This window comes from Pleurodeles waltl, chromosome 5, assembly GCF_031143425.1.
Source record: "Pleurodeles waltl isolate 20211129_DDA chromosome 5, aPleWal1.hap1.20221129, whole genome shotgun sequence".
Lineage (NCBI taxonomy): Eukaryota > Metazoa > Chordata > Amphibia > Caudata > Salamandridae > Pleurodeles > Pleurodeles waltl.
Genome location: NC_090444.1, coordinates 1729599110 through 1729625495, shown reverse-complemented (window position 1 = coordinate 1729625495; position 26386 = coordinate 1729599110). Strand labels below are relative to the sequence as shown.

General features: G+C 49.2%; 1 protein-coding gene across 1 annotated transcript in view; it reads right to left on the bottom strand.

Moving 5' to 3' along the window:
• The window catches only part of LOC138296713 (opsin-5-like), a 248515-nt gene extending 244601 nt beyond the window's left edge, over window positions 1–3914 (bottom strand). The window contains exon 1 of the mRNA XM_069236108.1: window positions 3722–3914. Coding sequence (XP_069092209.1) covers window positions 3722–3800 — 79 coding nt within the window. The 5' untranslated portion in view covers window positions 3801–3914. The remainder of the gene's footprint in view (window positions 1–3721) is intronic.
• Between the last annotated feature and the right edge of the window lie 22472 nt (window positions 3915–26386).

The window sequence follows — 26386 nt, the reverse complement described above, 5'->3', positions numbered from 1 at the left end:
CCATTGACCCGCAGCCCCGGAGACCGCCACATTCCCGGGGCTTTGAAGTAGTTTGAGGAAGGGTGGGCTGCTCGGCTCCCCACAGCCCCAGGGACCACAACCTCCCTTGGGCTTTGAACTAATATGATTTGCAGGGGCTGCAGGGTCTGCCGCAGCCTGGGGTCTGCAACCTCTGCAGGGCTTTAAACTAATATGATGCGGTGGGCAGCATGCCCCCCGCAGCCCAAGGGACCACCTCCCTGGCGCTACACTAAAAGAGTGAAAGGGGTCTGTTTCAGACCCTCGAGCCCCTGGGACACCACCTCCCTGGAGCAATGCTCATTGGAGGGGGCCACGCAGACCCGCTCAAGGAGCACATGATGGCCCTGGTGACAGCCACCCCCAGGACGGCTCCTGCTATGTCCCGGGGTACCCACTGTCAGGACATAGCTGTTTGCTTTTGCGTTTGCTAGGATTGCGGGAGCCTTGAGGCTCTCACCGCGGTCCTGTCTCTCTCGCCCTCTGTCATCCCAAAATGGGATGGAAGAGAGAGAGAGAGAGAGAGAGCGGGGAGAGAGAGAGAGAGAGAGAGAGAGAGAGAGAGAGAGAGAGAGAGAGAGAGAGAGAGAGAGAGAGAGAGAAAGAGAGAGAGAGAGAGAGAGAGAGAGAGAGAGAGAGAGAGAGAGAGAGAGAGAGAGAGAGAGAGAGAGAGAGAGAGAGAGAGAGAGAGAGAGAGAGAGAGAGAGAGAGAGAGAGAGAGAGAGAGAGAGAGAGAGAGAGAGAGAGAGAGAGAGAGAGAGAGAGAGAGAGACCATCACAGTAAGGAATCACCTATGGCCTAAAGGTTAAGGTCACAGACCCTCGTACTGAAAGTTAAGGGTTCTACTCCATGTGTGCCCATGGTCATTTTCCTTTTTTAATTTCTTTTAAACTTCAAAAGTTTAAGTTTCAGACTGAAAGGTGCTCTCACTCTTTTTAATTGGCAAATACATTTTTCTTTTCAATTTGTCCAGAAGTATCTCATTCTTAGTATATCATTCATCATTGCATACAAACCCTCTATCCCTCTCCCTCTCTTTCTCTCAATTTATTTTTCAGTTTTATTTCTCACACTCACACACTCACTCAGGCCCTTAGACACCCACTCACAGACCCAGTGAGACACTCATGCATCAACTCACAACCCACTCAGACACTTGTGCACCCAGTCACAGCCCAACTCAGACCCACAAGGACTCATTCACAAACCCAATCAGGCACTCACACACCCATTCACAGACCAATTGAAACTCTCACCTACTGACTCACAGACCCATACAAACACTGATGCACCCACTTCCACAGCCACTCTCACCCACAGATACACCCTCTCACACACATTATTAAACCCAGAGACACAGGCCACAGCCAACTCCCACCACACACAGCCAAAGGGTTCTGCACAGCATGGGGTTGGCTAACTCCAGACCTTGAGGGCAAGCCCAGCTGCGCACAGGCAAAGGTTGGGTGCTTATAGGGGGTTGGACTCAGGGCATGGCCACAGGCCAGGCCCTGTGGCCAACCGCCACTATGTACGGCCAAAGGGCATGAGTGGCAGTGGTTGAATTAACATATAGTAATGAAAATGACTATATGTTAAATAAAAACATAGAAATTCACTAAAAAGACCAATGGTTACATGGACGTTATAGTTAGGAAATAAAAATTTGAAACCATAGAAATTAACTTATAAAAAATGGTTACAGGGACGTTATAGTTAGGCTCACATTTTAAACGTACCAAACCATAGAAATTCACCTGTTATAGTTATAGTTATTTCAAGTAACTATAACTTGTGCCCTCGCCATGTACTACTAATTACTTGATAAATTATGGCACTCAGGACATCTTTGATAACATCATTGATAATATCAATGTAATATTTGCAGTGACATTTTTGACAAAAAAACTGTGCATGGCGGGGGCAAGTTATAGTTACTTTAGGGCACAAGTTATAGTTACTTGAGATAACTCTAACAGGTGAATTTCACTGGTTTGGTAGGTTTAAAATGTGAGCCTAACTATAATGCACCTGTAGCCTTTGTTTTTTTTAAGTGAACATATATATATATATATATATATATATATTATATATATATATATATATATATATATATATTTGTATACATATATATACTCACACATATACATATATTGTGTGTGTGCGCGCTCGCTCATGAACTGGTCATGATTTATGGTTGTAGTTGGCCTCATCCGTTTAATCTGTAGACCCTTGCATGCTCTCTTCCCTAAAATCACGTGCAGGGATGCCACTAGCGCCCTTTACGATTCAAAGTCGTGACATGCAGATCATGGCCTATTTCAGAAACGGGCGATGAACTCACTATGCCATCCTGACGATTTTGTTCGCATATTTTACATATGCGGCCTGACAGCTAATTCGCCGCGCTGGTCGCTGAGCTCAGACATAGCACCAGCAAAACATGTAGTTATGCCCTCGTAAGGTTGGGGTGTGACACATTACCCCTACTGCAGCGCAGGAAGCTCCATAACATAGCAGGTGGAGAGGGAGCGATGGCGCTAAATAGAAGAAACTTTTATTCCAACCACTTCTCACTCGGGCCATGAATTATGAGTTCCAGTTCTATTCAGAGAGCGTCCTATCTCAGTTTATTCATTAGCCGCTATAAAGAGAGGGAGCTTTTATCGCCCAATTAAAGCCCACTTATTAATTTTTGGAAAGTTGAGTTAACCTTGTCAGGGCTCAAACGCGTGACCGACAAGGAGATCACGGCGCGTGTCAGCGGCGGGCGTTTAACTGACTTATCAAGGGAGCATTAGACACGCCAGCATGGTAATCAGTGGAGAGAGGCGCACCTCAGACAGCAGTGTCAACGAGGAGAGAAACACACGAATGCACGTGTTCATACAGCAGGAATCTGTGACCGCTCTACCTTAGCTAACGAGCTCTAATTATGTCGCAACAATCATCTATTCTCCATGAAAATGAACGTGAAATGGAATAGCTCGGCTACCTTCTGCATTTTTGTCTCGCAAATGGAAAAAAGTATATGCTCTTTTAGTTGTTGGCACGATTTTTGTTCCATTTTATGTCGCCTTTATTTTGATGTTCATTGTAAGGTGCTGGGAACGGGTGGAGCGTTTTACCCTAACTATGAGGAGTCTGAAAAACTCATTAATAAATTCACCTGTTCACAGATTTGATTCCGTGGTGGCTCGATATGATCCCCGCTGTGCACGCAGCCTTTCATCCCCTAGGGTCGATAGAACGAGTCCTGGTAGGAAATTCCCATCTGTTTAAACCCTCGTCCAGAAATGCAGTTTACAAAAAACGCGATATTGATACGTAATTTGATACATCGTGCCTTATACGTGCATCCTCTGTAGTATAACTGTTCCTAGTTTAAACCATCTAACTTTTGTTTAGGTCTTACACTTTTAGTAAAAAAAGGAACGTGTTTCCCGGGACAAAAAAAAAAAAAAAAAAAAGTACCCAATGGCTTAATTGAAGACCACGGAACTAGGAGACCTGCATACGAATCCTGGCTACGTTACGCGCACAAATTGTGTGACTTTGTGCAGAAAGCCCGTTTCTGCGGGCTTCACAGCTCCCTCACCTGCCAAAATGTCGGAGAAGTCTCGGTAAAGTGCAGCGCTCGTAGAGAAGGTGCGCGCAGCACCTCAAAACACTGAAGTTTCTGCTCCGCCGACCCACACTCACCTATCACAAGCAAGAACGCCCCTGCTGCGTAATCCACCGCCGGGTGCAGCTTGGACACGTATTTAGCGTCCACCTCCATACTGGTCCTCCTCTTAACACGGCGTTAACATAGGAAAAGATGATGTCCTGCTCCGCATCTTCTCCTCCCGTCCAGCAGTTCTCTGCCAGAGGCTGCAGGAAGCAACAGGGCACTGGATGTGGGAAGGAGGAAAGAAGGACGGATAAATAGGGTAGTGGGCGCAGCGTCCAAGGTAGTCAAGTAGGAGGGTACCTGTCATTCCTAAGGCCGGGGTGGGATGCGGGCGGGGGAAGGGTGTCTTCGGAGAAGAGATGCACCACTGAAGCTGAATGCAAAGCCCCCTCCCCCTCCCTTCCTCCTCAAAGCACCGAGTCCTTCAGGCGCGGGGGCGGGAGGCAGCCACCTATCTTTGCCTCCAGAGTCAGTGGGGGGGAGCAAGGGGGGGTGGGGGGGTTGTTTATGTACTTTGGGGACAGAGCTCCTTATTTCCTGGGGCACTGCTCAGGTAGTATCTAGGATTCGGGGGTCTTGTAGACGTGGCTGAAGGGCTATGACGTTGTCTGCCCGGAGGTGGCAGAAATTAATGAGGGGCAAATAAATCGGGTGGGGAAAGAAGCGCAATAGAGGTGTGGGGCCGATGGGGTGACATGCAACAGGGGGAAGGTCCCTTCCCGCCTCTGTGGGGATGCGCGGGGCGGAGTGAGGCGGTGCTAAGGCGGCAGGTGGACTGATAACCAAAATCTGCTTCTCCTTTCAAGGGGTCTGGCCCTCCGTCACCGATCCCCCACAACCCCCCCATCTCCCCGTCAAACCCTCCACCCACCGTTGCGCGCAAACCTACACTCTGATGAGAGGAAGCAGCCAGTCACCACATTACGACGTTTAAAATACATTTGTGGAGGGCAGCGTTAAGAGTAGTTGACTAATGGAAGGGGGTGGAGGGGCATTATTCTGAGTGTGTGTTTCTTAAGTGATTGGCCTGACCGGCCGTGTGTTTTCAGGAGTTTCTCCTCCGCACCACACACGTGTGTCTTTAGCTCAGGTGAGCACTGCTGTCCTGTCTCCTGTCACTCGCGCCAGACCTCTGATTTCATCCTGCCTTTCTTATCTCACGGGCTCAGAGCAGGTTTTGCTGGAGGGGAAAGTGAGATAAGCTTGTTATCTATTCTGGAAACAACTTTTTGTCTTATTAGAGCTTGCAGTTGCTTAACCTTAGATACCATGCACTCCTTTTTGCAGCTTATATGCCGGAGGTATCTATGAAATAGAAGACTACACCATTCAAAGCGCATCTTCAGGGTTAAACCGGTACTTGGCTTTGTGGACTCAGGGGTGAGTGAATGTGAGTGTATCTGCCTGTATGTAGCAGGCGACAGAAGGAAGCGTTTACATGAGTTGAAGTGAGACTGCATCAGTGCTTTAAAGGGAAGGTACTCTCCGGTACTGAGTACCGGCACTTATATTCCTCTTCCTCAATGGAGTAATGAAGGTTACCTGCAATTAATTAGAATAGTATTATTATCCTTTCTCTTTAGAGTATTGAAGAGTACTGCTAAATAATTCTAACATTACCACTGCCCTTCCTTCTTGGATTAATCAGTTGTACAGATAACCAATTTGATCATTACTATTACCCTTCCTCACTGGAGTAATGAAGATTACTGGTAAGGAATCTAATGAAAAGTAACTCCAACACGCAAAGAGTGAGTTGAATCTTTATTAAGGCACCACTCCATGAAAGCGTCCAACTCACGGATCGACAGAAACCCAACAGCCGATCCTAGAGTAGGGCCGTTCTAGAATACATGTTGAAATAATGCACGCGTTGCTACATTGTCATGGGAACATGCACGCACTTGACATAACACATCCTCCTTTTTTTATAAACAAAACAAAAGTAATAAGCTTATCCAAATACTAAAGTACATACACCAAAGGAATACATAAAATAAAATTAAAAAAAATAAAATAAAAACAAGAAAAGCAATAATAATAAATATTTAAACAATATAGTCAGCAAGCCATTTTGGTTTACTTTTACTTCTTTTACACCCAGTAACAGATCTATTTTCTGGCACATCTGACCCTGAAGACTTAACCCCAGAAGCACCAAAATCCATGAATTCCTGGGGTAAGATTATTATCATTATGTGATTCCTGAGACTCAAAATCCTGTCCAGCTTGTTGCACCACCAAATTCTGCACCTCATGAACACATTGACTAGCTTCCTTCTCCTCGTTGTTCTTCAACAAATTAGATTCATACACCAAATCATAGTCATGAGGAATCTTGCGTTCACAAGGCATATTGTGATCGTTAAGATAGACCCATCCATCTCCCTTTAGAATGGCAATACATTTTAAATTCCAGACTTTACCATCTGATAATCCCAAAGCATTTTTCAACACCTCGATTACTTCGAAAGGTTTTGAAAACTGGCTTTCACCTTTCTTAACTTTCCATGGTTTCTTAACCTTGACTAACATTCCTACTTTAATATTAATTTCAGACTTAGTACCTCTGCATCAATCGAATTTTGTTTTATAACGATCATGAGTGTCACTTAGTTTATGCCTTACAGCATTTAAATCCACTGTAACTACAGGATTCTCAAATAACCATGAGGGGTTGCTCTTAGTTCTTGCTACTCTCCCTCTCATAATTTCGAAAGAAGTACATCCTGTCATCTCATTCATCGTTGTACGATACATCCACACAGTTTTATGCACATGTAACTCCCGCTCATCATTGAATTGAATTGCCCCCTTAAGTACTCTGTTAAAGCCTCCAATAAAACCATTACCACTGGGATTATACAAAGAGGTAGTACAATGTTTTACACCAACTCTACTGAAATAACTCTTAGCTTTTTGTTACATAAATTGTACTCCATTATCAGTGACTACCTTGGTGGGAATACCTTCATCAGTAAAAATTCTGTCCAAAAATTTAAGGAATGTGCCAGAATCCATCTTATCCACAATTTCAATGGCAGGCCACTTAGAAACACTATATATAGCATCAATAATGTATTTGCTTAAAATACCAATGGGGTCCATAAAATCCGAAGCAAGGACTTCCCAAGGACTAATTGGGTTACAAGAGAAACATGTTGGGTTTTAAAGTTCTTAAAGATGTGTCAGCATTAGCACACTTTATGCAGTCTCTTACACACCGTTCTTTGAAAATATCATAACCAGGCCACCCACATTTTTTTTTACAGATTGTTTGGTCCGTACAATCCCTCCGTGTCCCTCATGGCATTGCAATGTGATAAATCTCTTTAGATTAGCTGGAGGAATAGCTCTATCACCCCTACATAATATACCATTGAAGTGGGATGATTCAATTCTAACTTCCCAAACGCCTTCAAATTTGGTTCTAAAACTTTCTTCTCTGCCATCCTTAAACAATGTAATCTAACACTTTCTGCACAATAACGTCTTTAGAATACTCCTCATCCCATGCTTTCTTGTCAATAAAAGGGATGTCTTCATCATGCATCCAAGCAATATGATAATTATCCCACTCAGAATTGATTTCATCCTTAACCCGTATGGGCATCCTGGAAAGAAAATCAGCAGACACATTGTCCTTTTCAGGCACATAAGTAACGTTGTAAAGAAAATCTTGGAGGTTCGTAGATAATCTGGCTATGCGAGCAGATGCCTTAATCATACCTTTTGTTGTGAGTAATTTAACTAATGGTTTGTGATCACTACGGACCGCACAAGGTCTGCCCCAAACAAACGCCCTGAAATGCTCCAAAGCCCACACACATGCTAACGTCTCTCTTTCTATAACCAAATACTTCTCCTCTGTGCTAGTGAGAGATCAAGAGGCGTAAGCAATTAAAGATTCACTACCATCAATCTTTTTCTGTGATAACATTGCACCCAACTCTTTTGAGCTGGCATCCGTAGTAACAATGCTAGGTACATTTGGATCAAATCCTGACAAAGGAGCAGCATTTGCAATAGCTGATTTGACGTTTCTAAATTCACTATCACACTCCTTACTGCAAATAAATTTGTTACTGCTCTTGAGTAACTGTCTTATGTGGAAAGTTTTGCACAACAAATTCATAATATATTTAGAATAGAACTCTGTGAGACCAAGAAAAGATCTCACATCGTCCTTGCAAACTGGGGTTAAACGTATTGCATCAATCAAATCCGGTTTGGGCTTAATTCCTTCCTCACTCAACACATCAACACATGGCCTAAGTAAACAACACTTTTAACTGCAAATTTGCACTTTGAAAACTCGACTGTTAGTCCTCTCTCATCCAGGGTACTCAAAACATGATCTAAAAGTTGATAATGCAAAATTTTATCCTTGCCATGAATCAAAATATCGTCTTGAAAACAATGTACGTTGGCCATATTACCGAATAAAGAATGCATAAGTCTTTGAAATACAGCGGCAGCAGAAGCCAATTAGAAAGGCATTCTTTTGTATCGGTAACACCCAAAAGGAGTAATGAACGCAGTGTAGTTTTTACAATCTTTTTGTAACTCAATCGGTTGGTAAGCGGCTGAAAGATCTATGGTGGTGAAACATTTCGCACCTTTAATGGTAGAAAGCATTTCCGAAATGCGTGGTAAAGGAAATTGGTCAATGAGTATATTATCATTCAGATAACGTAAGTCAATACATAATCTAATTTTGCCATCCGAGCATCTAGCAACTACAATTGGAGAAACCCACTCAGATGATTCAATTTTTTCTATTATGTCCTCCTTCACCAATGTATCCAACTCTTTCTTAACTTCTTTCCTAACTGTTAAGGGTATATTTCTTACTTTGAAGATTTTAGGGATAGCAATTTCTTTGAGCACAATTCTATGCTCAAAATCAGTTAATTTACCAATGAGGTCATTAAAAACCCTAGGAAATTTCTTTCGAATCAAACTACTTATAGGTTCACACACATCAACTACCATCACAGGTTCAGGACTATTCGGGTCCAGAATAATGCCTAAACTACCTTGATCTTGCCAACCTAAAACTGCAGGACCTTCATCGCAACATACAATTTACATAAGCTAGATCTATCCTTAAACTCAAATAGAAATGTGCTAAAACCAAAATCAATTTCTTCACCGGAAAAACCTTCTGGAGAAGTGTCAGGACTGACCAAAATATTCCCAAAACTTCTTTTAAATTTGCCAAACCACAATTGCTCATCAATAATAGAGTAAGGAGAGCCAGAATCCACATACATTTGAACCTCAACCCCTCCAATAGTCACAGTACATACTGCTTTTTTCTTGACCTTTCCTGTATCAACATTCAAAACTTTGTTTTCATTACCTCTGATGTTTAATACAAACTTATCATCATCTCTTTTGTCCCATCTCTGTCACACCCTAATTCTACAAATTTAACGCCATAGTGGAGTTTCTTTCTACAAACTTTAGAAAAATGCCACAACACTCACATGAATAACATTTCTGTTTTAATTCAGGGCATAATTTGCTATTCGCCAAATGTGAGTTACTACAACACCTGAAACATTTAAGGTGTTCTTTGGAGAATTCTTTTGAAGTATCCTTATTCACCTCTAGTTTCCTACCTGCTTTTTGCCCTCGACTTTTAGAATGAACCTTACTAACACATTCATCTAGTTTGGACTCTTTCTGTATGACCTTAGCACTCCTGGAGGACCTTTCAGCTTTTCTGACAATGTCTAGGATTTGTTGTAAATTAGAATCCCCATTCACCCATAACCTCTCCTGAATGGAAGAATCATTAACTTGCATAACAATTTGATCTCTTATTAAATCCTCTTGTAAATGGCCAAAATTGCAATCTAATGATAATGTTCTAAGAGCAGCGACATAGTCATCAATATTTTCATCCGACTCCTGTTTCCTGTGGAAACATTTGTATCTCAATATACCAATACACACCTTAGGGGAAAAATATTGGTCAAACACACTGATAACATTATCAAACGCATTAGGATCTCCTTCTCCGTGCCCACCTTTAGTCATTTGATTGTATGCCTTCAAACCCTCATGTCCAACACAATGTAAGAAAATTATTTTTTTCTGTTGTGGAGGCATTTCACCATGGACATCAATAGTGTCAATGTAATTAAGAAACAATGCTTTCCATTCTGGCCATTTCATACAAGGAACACCTCCTGCTGGCCAAAATGCTTGCAGAGGAGGAAGAGAAAAACTCTGAGCACACATAGGGGGTCATTCTGACCTCGGCGGTAAAAGGCAGTTACCGCCGGTCAGAAGACCGCCATAACACCGCCGCGGCCGCGGGAAACCGCCACGGTCATTCTGACCCGCAACAGGCAAACCGCCAAAAACCCGACATCCACAAAAGTCCGCCACACCAACGGCCAGCGAAAAACTGGCGATGACCAAACCTCCACCGTCACGCCAACAGAAATACGCCCATTCCATTCCGACCCACGAATCCACGCGGCGGTCTTTCAACCGCGGTATTCCATTGGCGGTACACACCGCCGCGGTCAAAATACACACACAGCACCAAAACACGACCACATTGGACATTTTGAAATACACACACCTGATACACATACAAACACCACTCCCACACACCCAACACAATATAAAACACACACCCACATCACCCACAAACCCCTACGACCACCAATTATTGACTAAGGCCAGAGAGAGACAACACGAGCTAGTACAGAGCATTCACAGGCACATTACACCATCACCCACACAACATCCACGCACAAAACACCACACACCACCACACTCACCACACTCATCACCACAAACACCACCCCACACCTCATCCACACCACCCCATGGCACCCCAAAGACAGCCCAGGTTTTCAGACGCTGAACTCAGGGTCATGGTGGAGGAAATAGTTCGGGTAGAGCCCCAGCTCTTCGGGACACAGGTGCAGCACACCACCCTTGCCAGGAAGATGGAGCTATGGCAAAGAATAGTGGACAGGGTCAACGCTGTGGGTCAGCATCCACGAAATCGGGACGACATCAGGAAGCGGTGGAACGACCTACGGGGGAAGGTGCGTTCCATGGTATCCAGACACAACATCGCGGTGCAGAAGACTGGCGGCGGACCCCCACCTCAACCCCCAGAATTTACAACATCGGAGGAACAGGTCTTGGCGATCCTGCATCCTGAGGGCCTCGCAGGAGTAGGAGGAGGAATGGACTCTGGTAAGTCTAATCTCAACTACTTCATCCCCCCCCACCCACCGGCATGCCAAATCATACCCCCACCCTTCCCCCCCACCACCATCACACATCCTCCTTGCTAATGTCTCACCATCACAACCCACCCATCCCAACACCAAGCCCTGCATGCGACCACAAACCATGGACACCCATCACCTAAGCATGCCCACTGCACATACCCATCCCCCCACCAAACCACCGTCACAACAGCCCCCACAAGGGAATGCCAGCACTGGGGTACACGGGCACCCACCCATTGCACGCTATGGCACACACAGAAGCAATAACCATACTCTTATACCCCTGTAGGACCCGAACGCCACAACACCGCCCAGGAGGGTCCAGAAATGTCCATTCCACCCCCAGAAGAGGCCCACAGTGATGACAGCAGCTCTGTCTCCCTGGACCCAGATGACCAGCCCAGCCCATCGGGGACCTCGGGACAGTCGGTTCCCCTCAGACAGCCACAGACCACAGCAGACCTACCCCCCTCTGGGAACACCAGCACAGCACCCACCCAGCGGGCCCATGCCTCTGTCTCCAGGACACGTCAATCAGCGGTGTGTCCACCACTACAGGGCACCCAGGTGAACCCACCACCCCAACAACAACAGGGACCTGGGGCAGTGGTAGTGGGCACACGGTCCAGGGGACAGAGGCCCAGGGAAACAGGGCAACTGGGAGGGCTACTGTGCGACAGGGGGGGGGGGGACAGGCCCAGGGAACCCACTCTCCACGAGGCCCTATCCTCCATCATGGGAGCATACCACCGCTCCCAGGAGACGATGGCGACGGTCCTGGCCAGGTTCCAGGAGATCCAGGTACTGCAGGAGGAACAGTTTATGGGGTTCAGGGAAGAACTCAGAAACATCAGTTCCGCAATGGGCACCATCGTTGTGGCTCTCAATCAGATTGTCAGCACATTGCGGGACCATGTGACACCACAAAGGGCCCCTGTCACTAGCATGGACCAAGAACAGGCTACCACCTCCGCCGGCGCTAGTGGACAGGAGACCCCGACACAAGAACAACAGGCCACCAGAACCCCACCCCCTGCAGAAGGAGAACCACCTCGCAAGCGGTTCCTGAGATCTAGGAAGAAGACAGAGTAGGATGCCAAGACCCCCGCCAGGAAAGGATACCCCCTGATTGTCATCCCACTGTCCCACATTGTCACCCTGTCCAACCTTAAACTGCCCCTGCTCCACCTTCCACAGGCATATGGACAATGCACCTGTGAGAGTGAAAATCTGGACTCTGCCATGGACATTCCTCCACCATCCCCCATCACCGAATTGCAACCATTACCCAAAATTGAGCACTTTAATAAACACACTGATTGCACAATAATAATCTGGAGTCTGCCTGTATTTTTGAACAAATGTATTACACAGAACCATGCCAAAATGTCCAGTTACATTGTGATGACAACATACCACTGTCACACAGCTGTAGTCCATGGGGAAACAAAGCAGAGGTCACGGAGTGGGGCCCACTTCTCTGAAATTGGAAGGGAAAGTCACAACTCAGTTAACATACACTGGGGGGAAACTCAGACAGTAGAGAGGCAGGAGACTTTAAGTAAATGTAAAATGCCGGTGTTGATTCTTACCTGTATGTCATTGAAAATACTGCTGTATTACTGTGTCCCTGTTGTCTGTGTCGTCCTCTTCGTCTTCCTCCTCTTCACTCTCCGCAGGCTCCACAGCTGCCACAACACCACCATCTGGACCATCCTCCTGCAGGAAAGGCACCTGGCGTCGCAAAGCCAGGTTGTGAAGCATACAGCAGGCCACGATGATATGGCACACCTTCTTTGGTGAGTACATTAGGGATCCACCTGTCATATGGAGGCACCTAAACCTGGCCTTCAGGAGCCCGAAGGTCCGCTCGATCACCATCCTAGTACGCCCATGGGCCTCATTGTACCGTTCCTCTGCCCTTGTCCTGGGATTCCTCACTGGGGTCAGTAGCCATGACAGGTTGGGGTAACCAGAGTCACCAATTAGCCACACACGGTGTCTCTGAAGTAGTTCCATCACGTAAGGGATGCTGCTATTTCGCATGATGTACGCGTCATGCACTGACCCAGGGAACTTGGCATTTACATGGGAAATGTACTGGTCAGCCAAACAGACCACCTGGACATTCATGGAATGATAACTTTTTCTGTTCCTGTACACCTGTTCACTCCTGCTGGGGGGGACCAAAGCAACATGTGTCCCATCAATTGCACCAATGATGTTGGGAATATGTCCAAGCGCATAGAAATCACCCTTCACTGTAGGCAAATCGCCCACCTCTGGGAAAACAATGTAGCTCCGCATGTATTTCAGCAGGGCAGACAACACTCTGGATAACACCTTGGAAAACATAGGCTGAGACATCCCTGATGAAATGGCCACTGTTGTTTGAAATGACCCACTTGCCAAAAAATGGAGTACTGACAGAACCTGCACTAGAGGGGGGATCCCTGTGAGTTGGCGGAAGGGTGACATCAGGTCTGGCTCCAGCTGGGCACACAGTTCCTGTATAGTGGCTCTGTCAAGCCTGTATGACATGTCTTTCTTCCATTGTCGACAGGTCCACCAGCGGTCTGTACACGGGAAGATTCCTCCATCTCCTCGCAAGTCCCAGCGGACGGTGCCTAGGAAGGACAACATGAGCACAGAGTCAATCAACCCACAGGTACGTTCCCACAGCTTGCACAGTACACGATTCTCAATGCATTGAATGGCTTGTATGAATGTTGATGCAAGGCCTAGGTATGTGTGACGCAGTAGAAATTAAGATATGGGGGCCCGTGAAATGGCGGCTGCCTGACCTGTGAAGTGCGACAGTGGGATGTGAGGTCAATGCGCTGGCGTGGCACACCGTGGCGGTAGGCGGTCGAAGACCGCGGCGCAAAGCCACATTGGTTAACATTGAACCCTATGGGTTTCAGGAGCCAATGACGATGTGCGCCGGCGGTCGCGGTACGCCCCGCCGCGGTACGCACCGCCGCGAGCGTAACCGCCATTTTCTATCTGCTTAATCACTCGATACCTGATCATCCACAGGAGAGGACCTATACTGCAAGTGCTGCTGTGATCTCGGTCTGGAAGAGACAATGGCTGCTGCGACTGGGGAAAGGGCCCCTGCCTTCACTTCTGAAGAATTGGAGAAACTCGTGGATGGGGTCCTCCCCCAGTATGCGCTACTCTACGGTCCTCCAGACCAACAGGTAAGTACACTGGGACCATGCTTTGTGGCCAATGCCTGGGTTGAGTGGGGTGAATGAAAGATGGTGTGGAGGGGAGCGAATGAGGCATGCATCAAACGACAGATGAGAGCATGTGCCACATGGCAAGGGTGGGGATGGGGGGCCACTCACATCGAGCATGCAGAAGGTGATGATTTTTTATTTTCTCCACCTGTACATGTCACATAGGTCAGCGCCCATCAGAAAATCGCTATTTGGCGTGCCATCGCCAAGGACGTCCGGAACCTGGGGGTCCACAACAGACGGGGCACCCACTGCCGGAAGAGGTGGGAGGACATCCGCCGCGGGAGCAGGAAGGCTGCGGAGGCTCTGCTGGGGATGGCCTCCCAACGTAGGAGGGGTGCCAGTCGTACCTTGACCCCCCTGATGTCCCGGATCCTGGCTGTGGCCTACCCCGATTTGGATGGGCGCGTGAGGACATCACAGCAGACACAAGGGGGTGAGTACAAGCACATTCTGCTGATTTTGCGCACATTGGAGGTGTCTGGGTGGGGGAGGAGGGCTGTGGGGATCCCTAAGCCAGGGCAATTTCTTTGGCTAGGCCCCTCCGTTAGGCATGGCCCTGTGCCCCCGCTCCCCACCTCTGTAGGTTGCCTAGTACAGCTATTCATGGCCCTGTGTCACCTATGTGTGGAGTTGTCGTCCATAGGCTTGTAGGCCATGTCCCACGGATTGAGTACTGTACCCCAAGTGCGCGGCGTAGTGCAGGGGGCTTCTGTGTCTGTCCTCTCCGCCAACGGTGTCACCAATGCATGCACTCAACATGTCTTTGTTTCTCCACCCCCCCCCCTTTTTTGGTGGTCTTCCTGTTCATGTGTGCATTAGCATCATCAGGCGGAGGAGAAGTGGCATCGGAGGACGAGGGAGCTGCATCTCACATGGCCATGGAGGGCCGTGCAACTGAGTCGGATTTCACCAGTGAGACGGAGGGCGAGGGGAGCTCCACAGCGGGGACACGTGGTGACACCAGCGACACAGACACGTCCTCGGAAGGGAGCTCCGCCCTCCCAGCAGCCCCTCAGCCTTCGCCCCGTGCCCGCTCACCCAGGAAGGTGGGCATCTCCTTCGCCCCAGGCACCTCAGGCCCTGCCCCAGTTACCCCTGCTGCCCTCAGTGAGGAGGTCATTGACCTCCTGAGGATGCTCATTGTTGGGCAGTCTACCCTTTTGAATGCCATCCAGGGTGTAGAAAGGGAGGTGCACCGGAGTAATGCATACCTGGAGGGCATTCATTCGGGTCAGGCTGCCCATCAGCGATCGTTCAACGCTCTGGCCTCAGCACTGACGGCAGCCATTGTCCCTGTCTCCTGCCTCCCTCCTCCAACTTCCTCAACCCAGTCCCACTCCCCTGTACCTCTGCCTATCCCAGACACACCTACAGACCAGCCTGCACACACCTCAACACCCAAGGGAAGCTCATCCAGACATAAGCACCACACATCACACAAGCATTCACACAAGCAACATCCACATGCAGACATGCCAACAGCCACTGCCTCCTCTGTGTCCCCCTCCTCCTCGTCTCCCTCCTCCCTCCCTGTGACGTCTCCACTCACACTTGCATGCACAACATCTTCAGCCACTACGTCCATCACCAGCACACCCACCAGAACACTCCGCACACGTGCAGTCACCACCCCACTACCATTTACACGTCCCCTGTGTCCTCTCCCAGTGTGTCTGTCACTCCCTCTTCCAAACCACACAAACGCAGGCAGTCACCCACCCAACAGCCATCCACCTCACGACAGCCTCCAGCACAAGCACCTGCACCCCAAGACACCAGACTTCACTCTCCTACAACCACATCCTCTTCCTCCACTCCCATACCCACTACAACTACCCGTCCCTGTCTTTCTAAATTGATTTTCCTTTCCAACCTTGACCTCTTTCCAACAACTGACCCATCCCCTCCATCTCGTAAGATTCCAACCAGCACCTCAGCCACCACAAAACCTGGACCTACAAAGACAATAGTCCAAGGATTTTGGAGTCCACCACCTTCAAGGCCAGCTACTTCGGCTAGGAGTAAAGAGACGGCCAGCCCACCCCCTGAAAAAAAATCCAAGAAAGACAGTGCCCGGCGCGAGAGGCCAAAGACAGCAGGCTCCAAAAGCACTACCCTGGCACCGTCAGGGAGTGGGGTGCCACCTGGCACACCGCCAAAGGGAGGAAAGGGCCACAGACGAGCAGGGAAGGGTGGCAAGGGCAGCACGCCAGACAAGTCTGGCAGCAGGTGAGCTGCCCAGGAGGGCCCCACCAGCCCCATTCCAGGTGTGCAGGAGGACACCCACGGGCCCGGGACGGCAGCACAGGAGGGCCCCGCAAGCGAGAAGACAGATGTGCACGAAGGGCCCGGCAGCCACATGTCAGGTGGTGAGTGAAATCCATGTAATGGCCGGATCTGGTGACCTGGACACACATGTCAAGCACCGCTGAACAGGGCCCTTCATGTCAAGAACCGCTGAACAGGGCCCTTCAAGTCAAGCACCGCTGAACAGGGCCCTTCATGTCAAGAACCGCTGAACAGGGCCCTTCATGTCAAGAACCGCTGAAAAGGGCCCTTCAAGTCAAGAACCGCTGAACAGGGCACCGCCGTCTCAAGACCGCTGAACAGGGCCCTTCATGTCAAGAACCGCTGAACAGGGCCCTTCAAGTCAAGAACCGCTGAACAGAGCACCGCCGTCTCAAGAACCGCTGAACAGGGCACCGCCGTCTCAAGATCGCTGAACAGGGCCCTTCATGTCAAGCACCGCTGAACAGGGCCCTTCATGTCAAGAACCGCTGAACAGGGCCCTTCAAGTCAAGCACCGCTGAACAGGGCCCTTCATGTCAAGAACCGCTGAACAGGGCACCGCCGTCTCAAGACCGCTGAACAGGGCCCTTCATGTCAAGAACCGCTGAACAGGGCCCTTCAAGTCAAGAACCGCTGAACAGGGCCCTTCATGTCAAGAACCGCTGAACAGGGCCCTTCAAGTCAAGAACCGCTGAACAGGGCACTGCCGTCTCAAGAACCGCTGAACAGGGCCCTTCAAGTCAAGAACCGCTAAACAGGGCACTGCCGTCTCTGCACCGCTCCGCTGGGCCCTTCATCTCAAGCACCGCTCCGCTGGGCCCTTCATCTCAAGCACCGCTCCACTGGGCACCGCCGTCTCTGCACCGCTCCGCTGGGCCCTTCATCTCAAGCACCGCTCCGCTGGGCCCTTCATCTCAAGCACCGCTCCGCTGGGCACCGCCGTCTCTGCACCGCTCCGCTGGGCCCTTCATCTCAAGCACCGCTCCGCTGGGCACCGCCGTCTCTGCACTGCTCCGCTGGGCCCTTCATCTCAAGCACCGCTCCGCTGGGCCCTTCATCTCAAGCACCGCTCCGCTGGGCACCGCCGTCTCTGCACCGCTCCGCTGGGCACCGCCGTCTCTGCACCGCTCCGCTGGGCCCTTCATCTCAAGCACCGCTCCGCTGGGCACCGCCGTCTCTGCACCGCTCTGCTGGGCCCTTCATCTCAAGCACCGCTCTGCTGGGCACCGCCGTCTCTGCACCTCTCCGCTGGGCCCTTCATCTCAAGCACCGCTCCGCTGGGCCCTTCATCTCAAGCACCGCTCCGCTGGGCCCTTCATCTCAAGCACCGCTCCGCTGGGCCCTTCATCTCAAGCACCGCTCCACTGGGCCATTCATCTCAAGCACTGCTCCGCTGGGCACCGCCGTCACTGTGCCGCTCCGCTGGGCACTTCATCTCAAGCACCGCTCCGCTGGGCACCGCCGTCTCTGCACCGCTCCGCTGGGCCCTTCATCTCACACACCGCTCCGCTGGGCACCGCCGTCTCTGCACCACTCCGCTGGGCCCTTCATCTCAAGCACCGCTCCGCTGGGCACCGCTCCGCTGGGCACCGCTCCGTTGGGCACCGCCGTCACTGCACCGCTCCGCTGGGCACTTCATCTCAAGCACCTCTCCGCTGGGCACCGCCGTCTCTGCACTGCTCCGCTGGGCCCTTCATCTCAAGCACCGCTCCGCTGGGCACCGCCGTCACTGCACCGCTCCGCTGGGCCCTTTAAGTCAAGAACCGCTGAACAGGGCACTGCCGTCTCAAGAACCGCTGAACAGGGCACCGCCGTCTCAAGACCGCTGAACAGGGCCCTTCAAGTCAAGAACCGCTCCGCTGGGCACCGCCGTCTCTGCACCGCTCTGCTGGGCCCTTCAACTCAAGCACCGCTCCGCTGGGCACCGCCGTCTCAAGCACCGCTGGCCCATTGGCAGAAGGGGCAGGCCCGCATCTGTGTCGGGCAGGGCTGCACGAAGCACTCTGGGCACCATGCCTCCTCCAGAACCAGTGGAGTCTGTAATCCACTTGTGAGACTGTGGCTTTGCACTCCCCAGGATGGCACAGTGGGCAATCCACCCACTGTAGAGACTCGTGAGACTGTGGCTTTGCACTCCCCAGGATGGCACAGTGGGCAACCCACCCACTGTAGAGACTTGAGAGACTGTGGCTTTGCACTCCCCAGGATGGCACAGTGGGCAAGCCACCCACTGTAGAGACTTGAGAGACTGTGGCTTTGCACTCCCCAGGATGGCACAGTGGGCAATCCACCCACTGTAGAGACTTGTGAGACTGTGGCTTTGCACTTCCCAGGATTGAACAGTTGCCATGGAGGCCCCTCGTGGATCTGGCGTCGTGGACTCATCTGGCTGAGGTGCCCCCCCTTCCCTTCCCCCTGAGGTGCCTGTAGTTTTGCTATCTGATGCCCCTGCAGTGTTCTCTCCATTGGAGTCGGGTATCCTGTGTGGGCTTTGCCCATGTGTTTAGGCCCATTGGCCCACGAACAATGACTGATACCCAATTTGGACTGGACAATTTACATATGTATATATAGTTATAGATGTTTGATATATTTTTTAACTTAGCCGTACAATATACTTAAAATTTCATGGTCATTTTATTTTGTCGTTGCATTCTTCCGGGGGGTTTGGGGGTGTCACTCTGAGTTGTTGCTCTGCATTGATGTGTATGTAGTTGTGGGTGAGGGTGGGTGTGTCGCGTATGTGTGTCCCCGTAATTTTTTGCCTCCCCCCTCCCCTGTGTCCTAGGTGCAGTACTCACCGGTGTCTTCTGCGCCGGCGTTCGTGCTCCTGGTAGAGGAGCAGGAAGACAATTGCTGGTAAGATGTGTAGTTCGGTTCCATGCTGTCCAGATTCCTCGTGGAGTGTGTAGAGGTGAGCGTTTTCCGTTCGTAATGTCTGTTTCCGCCGTATTTTTATCGGCGGGGCTACTGCCCCGGAAAAGGTGGCGGATTGGTGGGTTGTGATAGGGTGGGCGGTACATTGTCTGCCGCCTGTCTGTTGGCGGTGACCACCGCGCTGTTTGTTTGTCCCGCCGTGGCGGTCAGAGTGTTAAAGTGGCGGTCTCTGTTGGCGGTTTCCGCCAGGGTCAGAATTCCATTTTTTTTACCACCTGCCTGTTGGCGGGTTGGCCGCCGCTTTAACACCGACCACCAGGGTTGGAATGACCCCCATAATAGTAAAGTAAAACAAAGCAAAAATGACTTTAAAAAGAAAATAAAGTATTGAAGAAAAAATTAATTTCAACGTGCGGTCGAAGAAATGTGCTCCATGTAGGTAGTTGTACATATGAATATTCCTCAAATTGAAAACCATGGAGGTCTGTTGTTTCCACAGGTTGAAAGAATATAAAGAATATAAAACAGACCAAATGTATGACAATGAAGTGAATGGGACAACAACGGAGAACAGCACTTCCTGGTGGAAGCCACCAATGAAAAAGAAGGACGTGAAGACGACGAGAAACGTAGTTGGCAGGAATCTAGGAGTCTGTTGATGACGCACAAGGAATCCAAATTAAGGCACGGGGAGCGCTTACAAAAGTAAGCAGTGCTCGCGCGTGTGTGAAAAACGCTTGCTGTGAACACTCAATCCTAAAAGGGTCCACAGTCATGAAGAATACACACTCCAAATTAAGACACAGGAAGCACTCACAAAAGTAAGTAATGCTTGCATGTGTGTGGAAAGTGCTTGCCGTGAGCACTCAATCCTAAAAGGGTACAAAGTCACGAAGAAGGTAAACAACCTTTATGCCGAATTTTTTATAACGAAGTCCTGGTTAGCGAAAGCGGAACAACGCTTTCTTTAACCACGACTTCGTTATTTTGTGCCTTAACCACGCATGTCCTGAACAACGAACATGCATGGTTAAGCTACAAACAAGGGAGTCGGCTGAGGAGGACGACGCAGATGACAAGGTGACGAATCAGGTAAGTGGGGGGTTTTAGGTTTTGGGGAGGGGGTGGGGGTCAGGGGGTTTTAGGTTTTGGGGAGGGGTTGGGGGGTGGGGCGTTTTTGGTTTTGGGGAGGGGGTCGGGGTAGGGGGTTTTAGGTTTTGGGGTGGGGTTGGGGGGGTGGGGTGTTTTTGGTTTTGGGGAGGGGGTGAGGGGTCGGGGGTTTTAGGTTTTAGGGTGGGGTTGGGGGGGTGGGGCGTTTTTGGTTTTGGGGAGTGGGTGGGGGGTCAGGGGGTTTTAGGTTTTAGGGTGGGGTTGGGGGGTGGGGCGTTTTTGGTTTTGGGGAGTGGGTGGGGGGGTCAGGGTGTTTTAGGTTTTGGGGTGGGGTTGGGGGGTGGGGCGTTTTTGGTTTTGGGGAATGGGTGGGGGGTCAGGGGGTTTTAGGTTTTAGGGTGGGGTTGGGGGGGTGGGGTGTTTTTGGTTTTGGGGAGCGGGTGGGGGGTCAGGGGGTTTTAGGTTTTGGGGTGGGGTAGGGGGGGTGGGGTGAGGGATGTAGGGTGAATGGTGCCTATTGCTAATGATTTTATCAGGAATGCCTTTACAACGAAATATCGTTGTTAAGGCATTCGTGGTAAAATCATTAGTAGTAAAGACGAGGTCGGTGTTCCGACCTCGTTGTTAAGGTTAGTAGTAGTTTAAGATTCGGTGTTCCGTCATATAACCCACGAAGAATACACACGAAGAATGTAGAAACCACTTGATGTCCACAACTGATGCGCCTGAAAATAGCCATCGGAGTAATCAGGATCTATAGCGTACAGCAGCAGTCCAAAGCACACAGACCTAAGCGATCCACGATCCTTATAATGATGAGACACGTTAAATGCGGGTCCGAGGAGTGGTGCTGCTTGTCGCTACTTTTAAAGTAACTCCAACACGCGAAGAGTGAGTTGAATCTTTATTAAGGCACCACTCCATGAAAGCGTCCAACTCACGGATCAACAGAAACGCAACTGCCAATCCTAGAGTAGGGCCATTCTAGAATACATGTTGAAATAATGCACACGTTGCTACATTGTCATGGAAACAAGCACGCACTAGACATAACATCTAAGCATTACAATTACTCCTCTTTGTTGGAGTAATGAAAACTATTTCTAAGCAATCTTGTCATTAGCATTATTATGCCTTATCCCAGATCTTGATCTTTAAGTATATACCAGAAAAGCATGTTCTGTCCCACCCACTCATGCTAAATACATCAAACTACTTTATATCAAATGTTAGTAAGACACCTTTAAAAAAAGGCAACCCTCCAACTAACTATATTTAGTTATTTATTTCTGATGTGCATAATTGTTAGACCTGACACACTGAGGTAGTGGTTCCCCAAACCTTTTTGTTTTTTTCTAGGAGGCTTTGCTGATTCTTTTTGAGTGGCACTCAAGCCCTGGGCACTTTCCCATTGCCAACAGCAAGGAAGTGGCATGCTTGCTAGCATGTGTACATTTGCACAGCGGTGCTTTCATTTATATACTGAGCCTGGTCTAGCTTACCAGTATGGGCACAGTTGCAACGTGAGGTTTTCATATATATATTGGGCCTCTCACAGCAGGCCTGTATGGGTGAACTTGCATCTTTGTGGTGTTCTTAAGACTTGTGCCCAGCCTGCCCCTGCAGGTTTGTGGTGCGCCAGGGCACATATACCCAGGGAGTGAAGAATACCCATGTGTGTTTTCACTACCATTGAGAGCTGCTTTGCCCATAGGTTAATAATGGAAAAGTTTACAATTAATCCTAGTTGCAAAAGTGGATTGCAGCGGAGCAGCCTTATAATGTTTACTATAATTAGATTCACAATGACAAACCCTTTCCAATGGTCAAGGTGGCTTTGTCAGTAATGCCCTGGAAATTCCACTTCTAGAAAGTGGGCATTTCTATGTTCTAAAACTCCTTTTTTATGCCTTTTTAATTCAGCTTCATTCCTCTGGAGGTTGGGGGAAAATCTGTGCATTTCCCAGCGATGGCTATAAAACCTGGGCAACTAGCACCACAGACATCTGTCATTTGAGGGCCTGGATGGATAGTCTGGAGAGAGAGGCCTCTTGGAGCCAGATCATGGCTTCACCAAAGATTAGGATATGATTCCCCAGCCCCGTGGCCAGCAGGCCTGAAATTTAGGGGAGACATCTGTGGTTCAAAGGTAAACCCTTTGAACCACCCCCAATTAAGCGTAGAACTAAGTAATGTGCCTGGAGACCAGATTTGCTGGGTGCGGAGCCTTCAAAGCAATGCCTGCCCACATTTAAGGAGCGTGGCTCCTCATTGTGGGGCCATGACAAGCCTAAATGTCTAGTTGGTAGTGAGCTCATTCATCGGTTGTGGGACCCAGCATGGCCCGTTTTTGTCAAGCGTGCCACATTTCTCTTGTGCGATAGCTGACTGCATGCTCATTGTGTGTACTATCCATGTCACTGGTTGCGACCCTTGGAGGTGTGGTTCATACCCGCAGGAGTGCTGCATTCTACCTTGTGTCGCATCGCTGAACTTGCGTCTCTGTGTGAGAGCGGACTTGTCTCGTGGGGCTCAAGCATCCCGCACCAGACATTGTGCCTCATTCAAGGGAGGTACGGGATTGGAACTAATGGTGTGCAAGCAGAATTGTCTGGTACAACTCAAGTCGTCATGCAACAGACATTGTGCTTCATTTCAAGGAGGTGCTGCATTGATAACATTTTGTGTGCGTGTGGAATTGTCTGGTGCGTCTCAAGTCATCACACACCAGACGTCCCTCATTCCAAGGAGCCTCTGCATTGATAACTTTTTTTGTGTAAGCAGAACTGTCTGGTGCGACAAAAGTCATTGTGCACCAGACGTTGTGCTTCATTCCAGGAAGGCACTGCATTGGTCACTTTTTTATGTGCAATCGGAATTGTCTGGTGCAACTCAGGCCAGACATTGTGCCCATACAAGGAGGGCACGGAATTTGGTAACTCTTCGTGTGCGACTGGGATGCCTGGGGAGGCCCAAGTCATCTTGCCCCATATGTGGTGCCTCTTTTCCTGGAAGGCACAGAATTGGTAACTATTTGTGGATTGGCTGGTCTTGGCTGTGCCCCACTGTTAACAGAATGTGTACAAAGGTGACTCTCCCCCGTGCTTTGCAGACTGGGGCCCGCACCGGAGGGCCGGTGTGGAGACCCCTGAGTGAACTTCCCAAGTTGTGGCCAAACCTCCATTTGTTGACTGTTGCCTGACAAGCCATTCTCTCTATCGTCCCACCTCCTTTGCCCCGGGATCCTGAATAAGTGTCACCACCTGTTACAAGTGGCCTAATACCCTGGGAAAGGTTACTACATCTCTAGTTCTTGGAGGTGGGAATTGGTTGGAGGGTGGAGAAAGGTTTAGGTGCATGGGAGGGTCTGTGAACTCATTGACAACTCACTTGCCGAATGTCAGAGCACCACATTAGGGTGCTGGAAGTGAGTGTGTGTATACTAGTCTGCCTGATATTCATGGCACCGTGTAGCGTGCGGAGTGAGTGTGTGTGAGTGATTACCTGGGATTGACTACCCCACACGACGGAGGTGCCATGCACATTGTTTACTATTGCGGTTGAGATTGAAGTTTACCTGTGCGGTCTAGGACGTGGAGCTATCTTAAAAGTTCTGGGATTCTCTGTATGTACACATTGCTACTATCGCTGGGAACCGGGATGCATCCTCTAACTGTTTGATATTGAATTGGGGTTATCACTGGGATGGGTCTCGTGCTGCCAATGTGGTTGCACTGCAGGAGGGTACTGGGAGGGAAAGTATTTTTTTTCTCATGTGTACATGCGGCTAATGTTGCGTTAACACAGTTGGGTCTAGTACTACTGAGTATATTTGTAAATGTGGTTGATGCCCAGATTAACATGATGTTCATGTTGTGTTAATTAATGTGTGTGTTGAATACAAACTTTATTTACACACACTTCGTATGAAGTCACTTTTGTGACACTCGGTGTAATTGTTGTGTGGTAGTGCTGTGCCAATGCTTTACACATTGCCCCTGTGATAAGCCTGATTGCTCCATGCCAAGCTACCCAAGGGTGAGTGCAGGTTGTACAGTGAGCGTCATCACCCACCCTTGATGGGAGTGGTAAGTTCTGCCTGCCTAGGGCCTCGCTTCAGCCAACCAGAGCGTGCCGCCTACAACATTTGGCGATCAAGCAGTGGGATAGGGCTTGCATTTGAACACCATTACATGGTAACTAACTTGCGCGCCACAACCTCATGTTGGCAAAAATGTTCCTTTGTTCCTGAGGTGTCCCCAAAATGGGACAGTGAAGTAGCCAGGGAGGGGTGCTCTGTTTTTCCTTATAGATCTTGATTTTGACTTCCCCTAGTTTGCTAACATGTCTGAGGGCATACCCGAGGTAGAATTTGAGCTGGCTGACCTGGACACCTATACAGTGATACAGCTCAAGGAGGTCTGCCAGACAAAGGGGGTGGCTTACAAGGGAAGAGCCATGAAGGTTGATTTGCAGGAAGCCTTGAGTACCTGGGCAGAAGCCCACCTCGACGGGGAAGTAGATAATGGGGAAGAACAAGAGCAAGGGGAAGAGTCAGAACAGGGCCAGGAGAGCCCTGACGGACAACATATAGAGGGGGAGTACTCTCTTTTCAATGATCCAAGGAGCCCCTGTAGAACTGGAAGCAGTGTATCCTTGAGAAGCCTGTCCCTCCAAAACATCTGGAAGACAGGAGGGAAGTAAGGAACTTAAAGTTGGAGCTTGACAGGACCACCAAGAAGCAGGCGCTAGCCCTTGCTGAATTAGAAAAGGAGAAAGTTGTGGCCAGATTGGCCAAAGAGCAAGCTCTAGCTGAAAAGAGAAAAGGATGGCCTATGAGCTTAGCTTCGGAGAGTAGGACATAACAACCGTACAAATAGGGTCCTACAACAGTGATGGTAGCAGCACCCCTACAGTGTCTAACAGTGAGAGTAGAGGTTAAATTACAAAGGATATGATGCAGGATTAGCAGGTGGGAAATGTTATTGACAAATGGCTGTCCCTGAAATAAGCTGGGGAGATAGTTTATGGTGGTACATGCCCCTACTTACCTTAGATATGGTGGAAAAAAATAAAACATGTTTCACAGATTCTATTGTGAAGAACTTTTCTGTGTTTGAGCCACTGAGGACAAAAGAGGAGGAAGCTGTTTGCTTTCTACTCTTTACTGCCTGCAGCCTGCCCTGGACGAGAACTTGGACCTGATACATCACTTCCGTTTGTAGCTGAGGAGCACTGCCCAAATACAGATTAATTCCCCTTGATTAGTGACCATTCGCTTTGATCAGATACTATTTTTTCTACCCCACTCTCAAATCTCCCTGCCCGAGGACTTTCTTCACATGCTTGTTCTTGGCCACTTCATGGCCACCGTGCTTTATCACACACCATGATTGCCTCTTGTGAATTGGGACGAGCACTTCCCATTAGTGTTCATGTTTTGTTTTCATATTTAGGGGGTTATTACAACTTTGGAGGGGGTGTTAATCCGTCCCAAAAGTGACAGATATACCACCAGCCGTATTACGAGTTCCATAGGATATAATGGACTTGTAATACGGCTGGTGGTATATCCGACACTTTACCGTCACTTTTGGGACGGATTAGCACCTCCTCCAAAGTTGTAATAACCCCCTTAGTGCGCTATATTATGCAGCTACTTATCGCACTGCACCCGCTTAATTTTGTACTAATCCGGACTGTGCGTTTCTAGACACACAGGTCCTGAGGTCCACATATACAGGCGCATGTCCAGTAAGGCCTTTTTCTCTGTGTCTTGGTCTGGCACATGCGCATTATGATCCTTCTTTCAACTGCACATGTGCCAGACCAAGACACCTCGCGTACCACAAGGCCAGCTTTTCAGTTTTAAGCAATATTATCCTGAGCTGAGGTCACATAG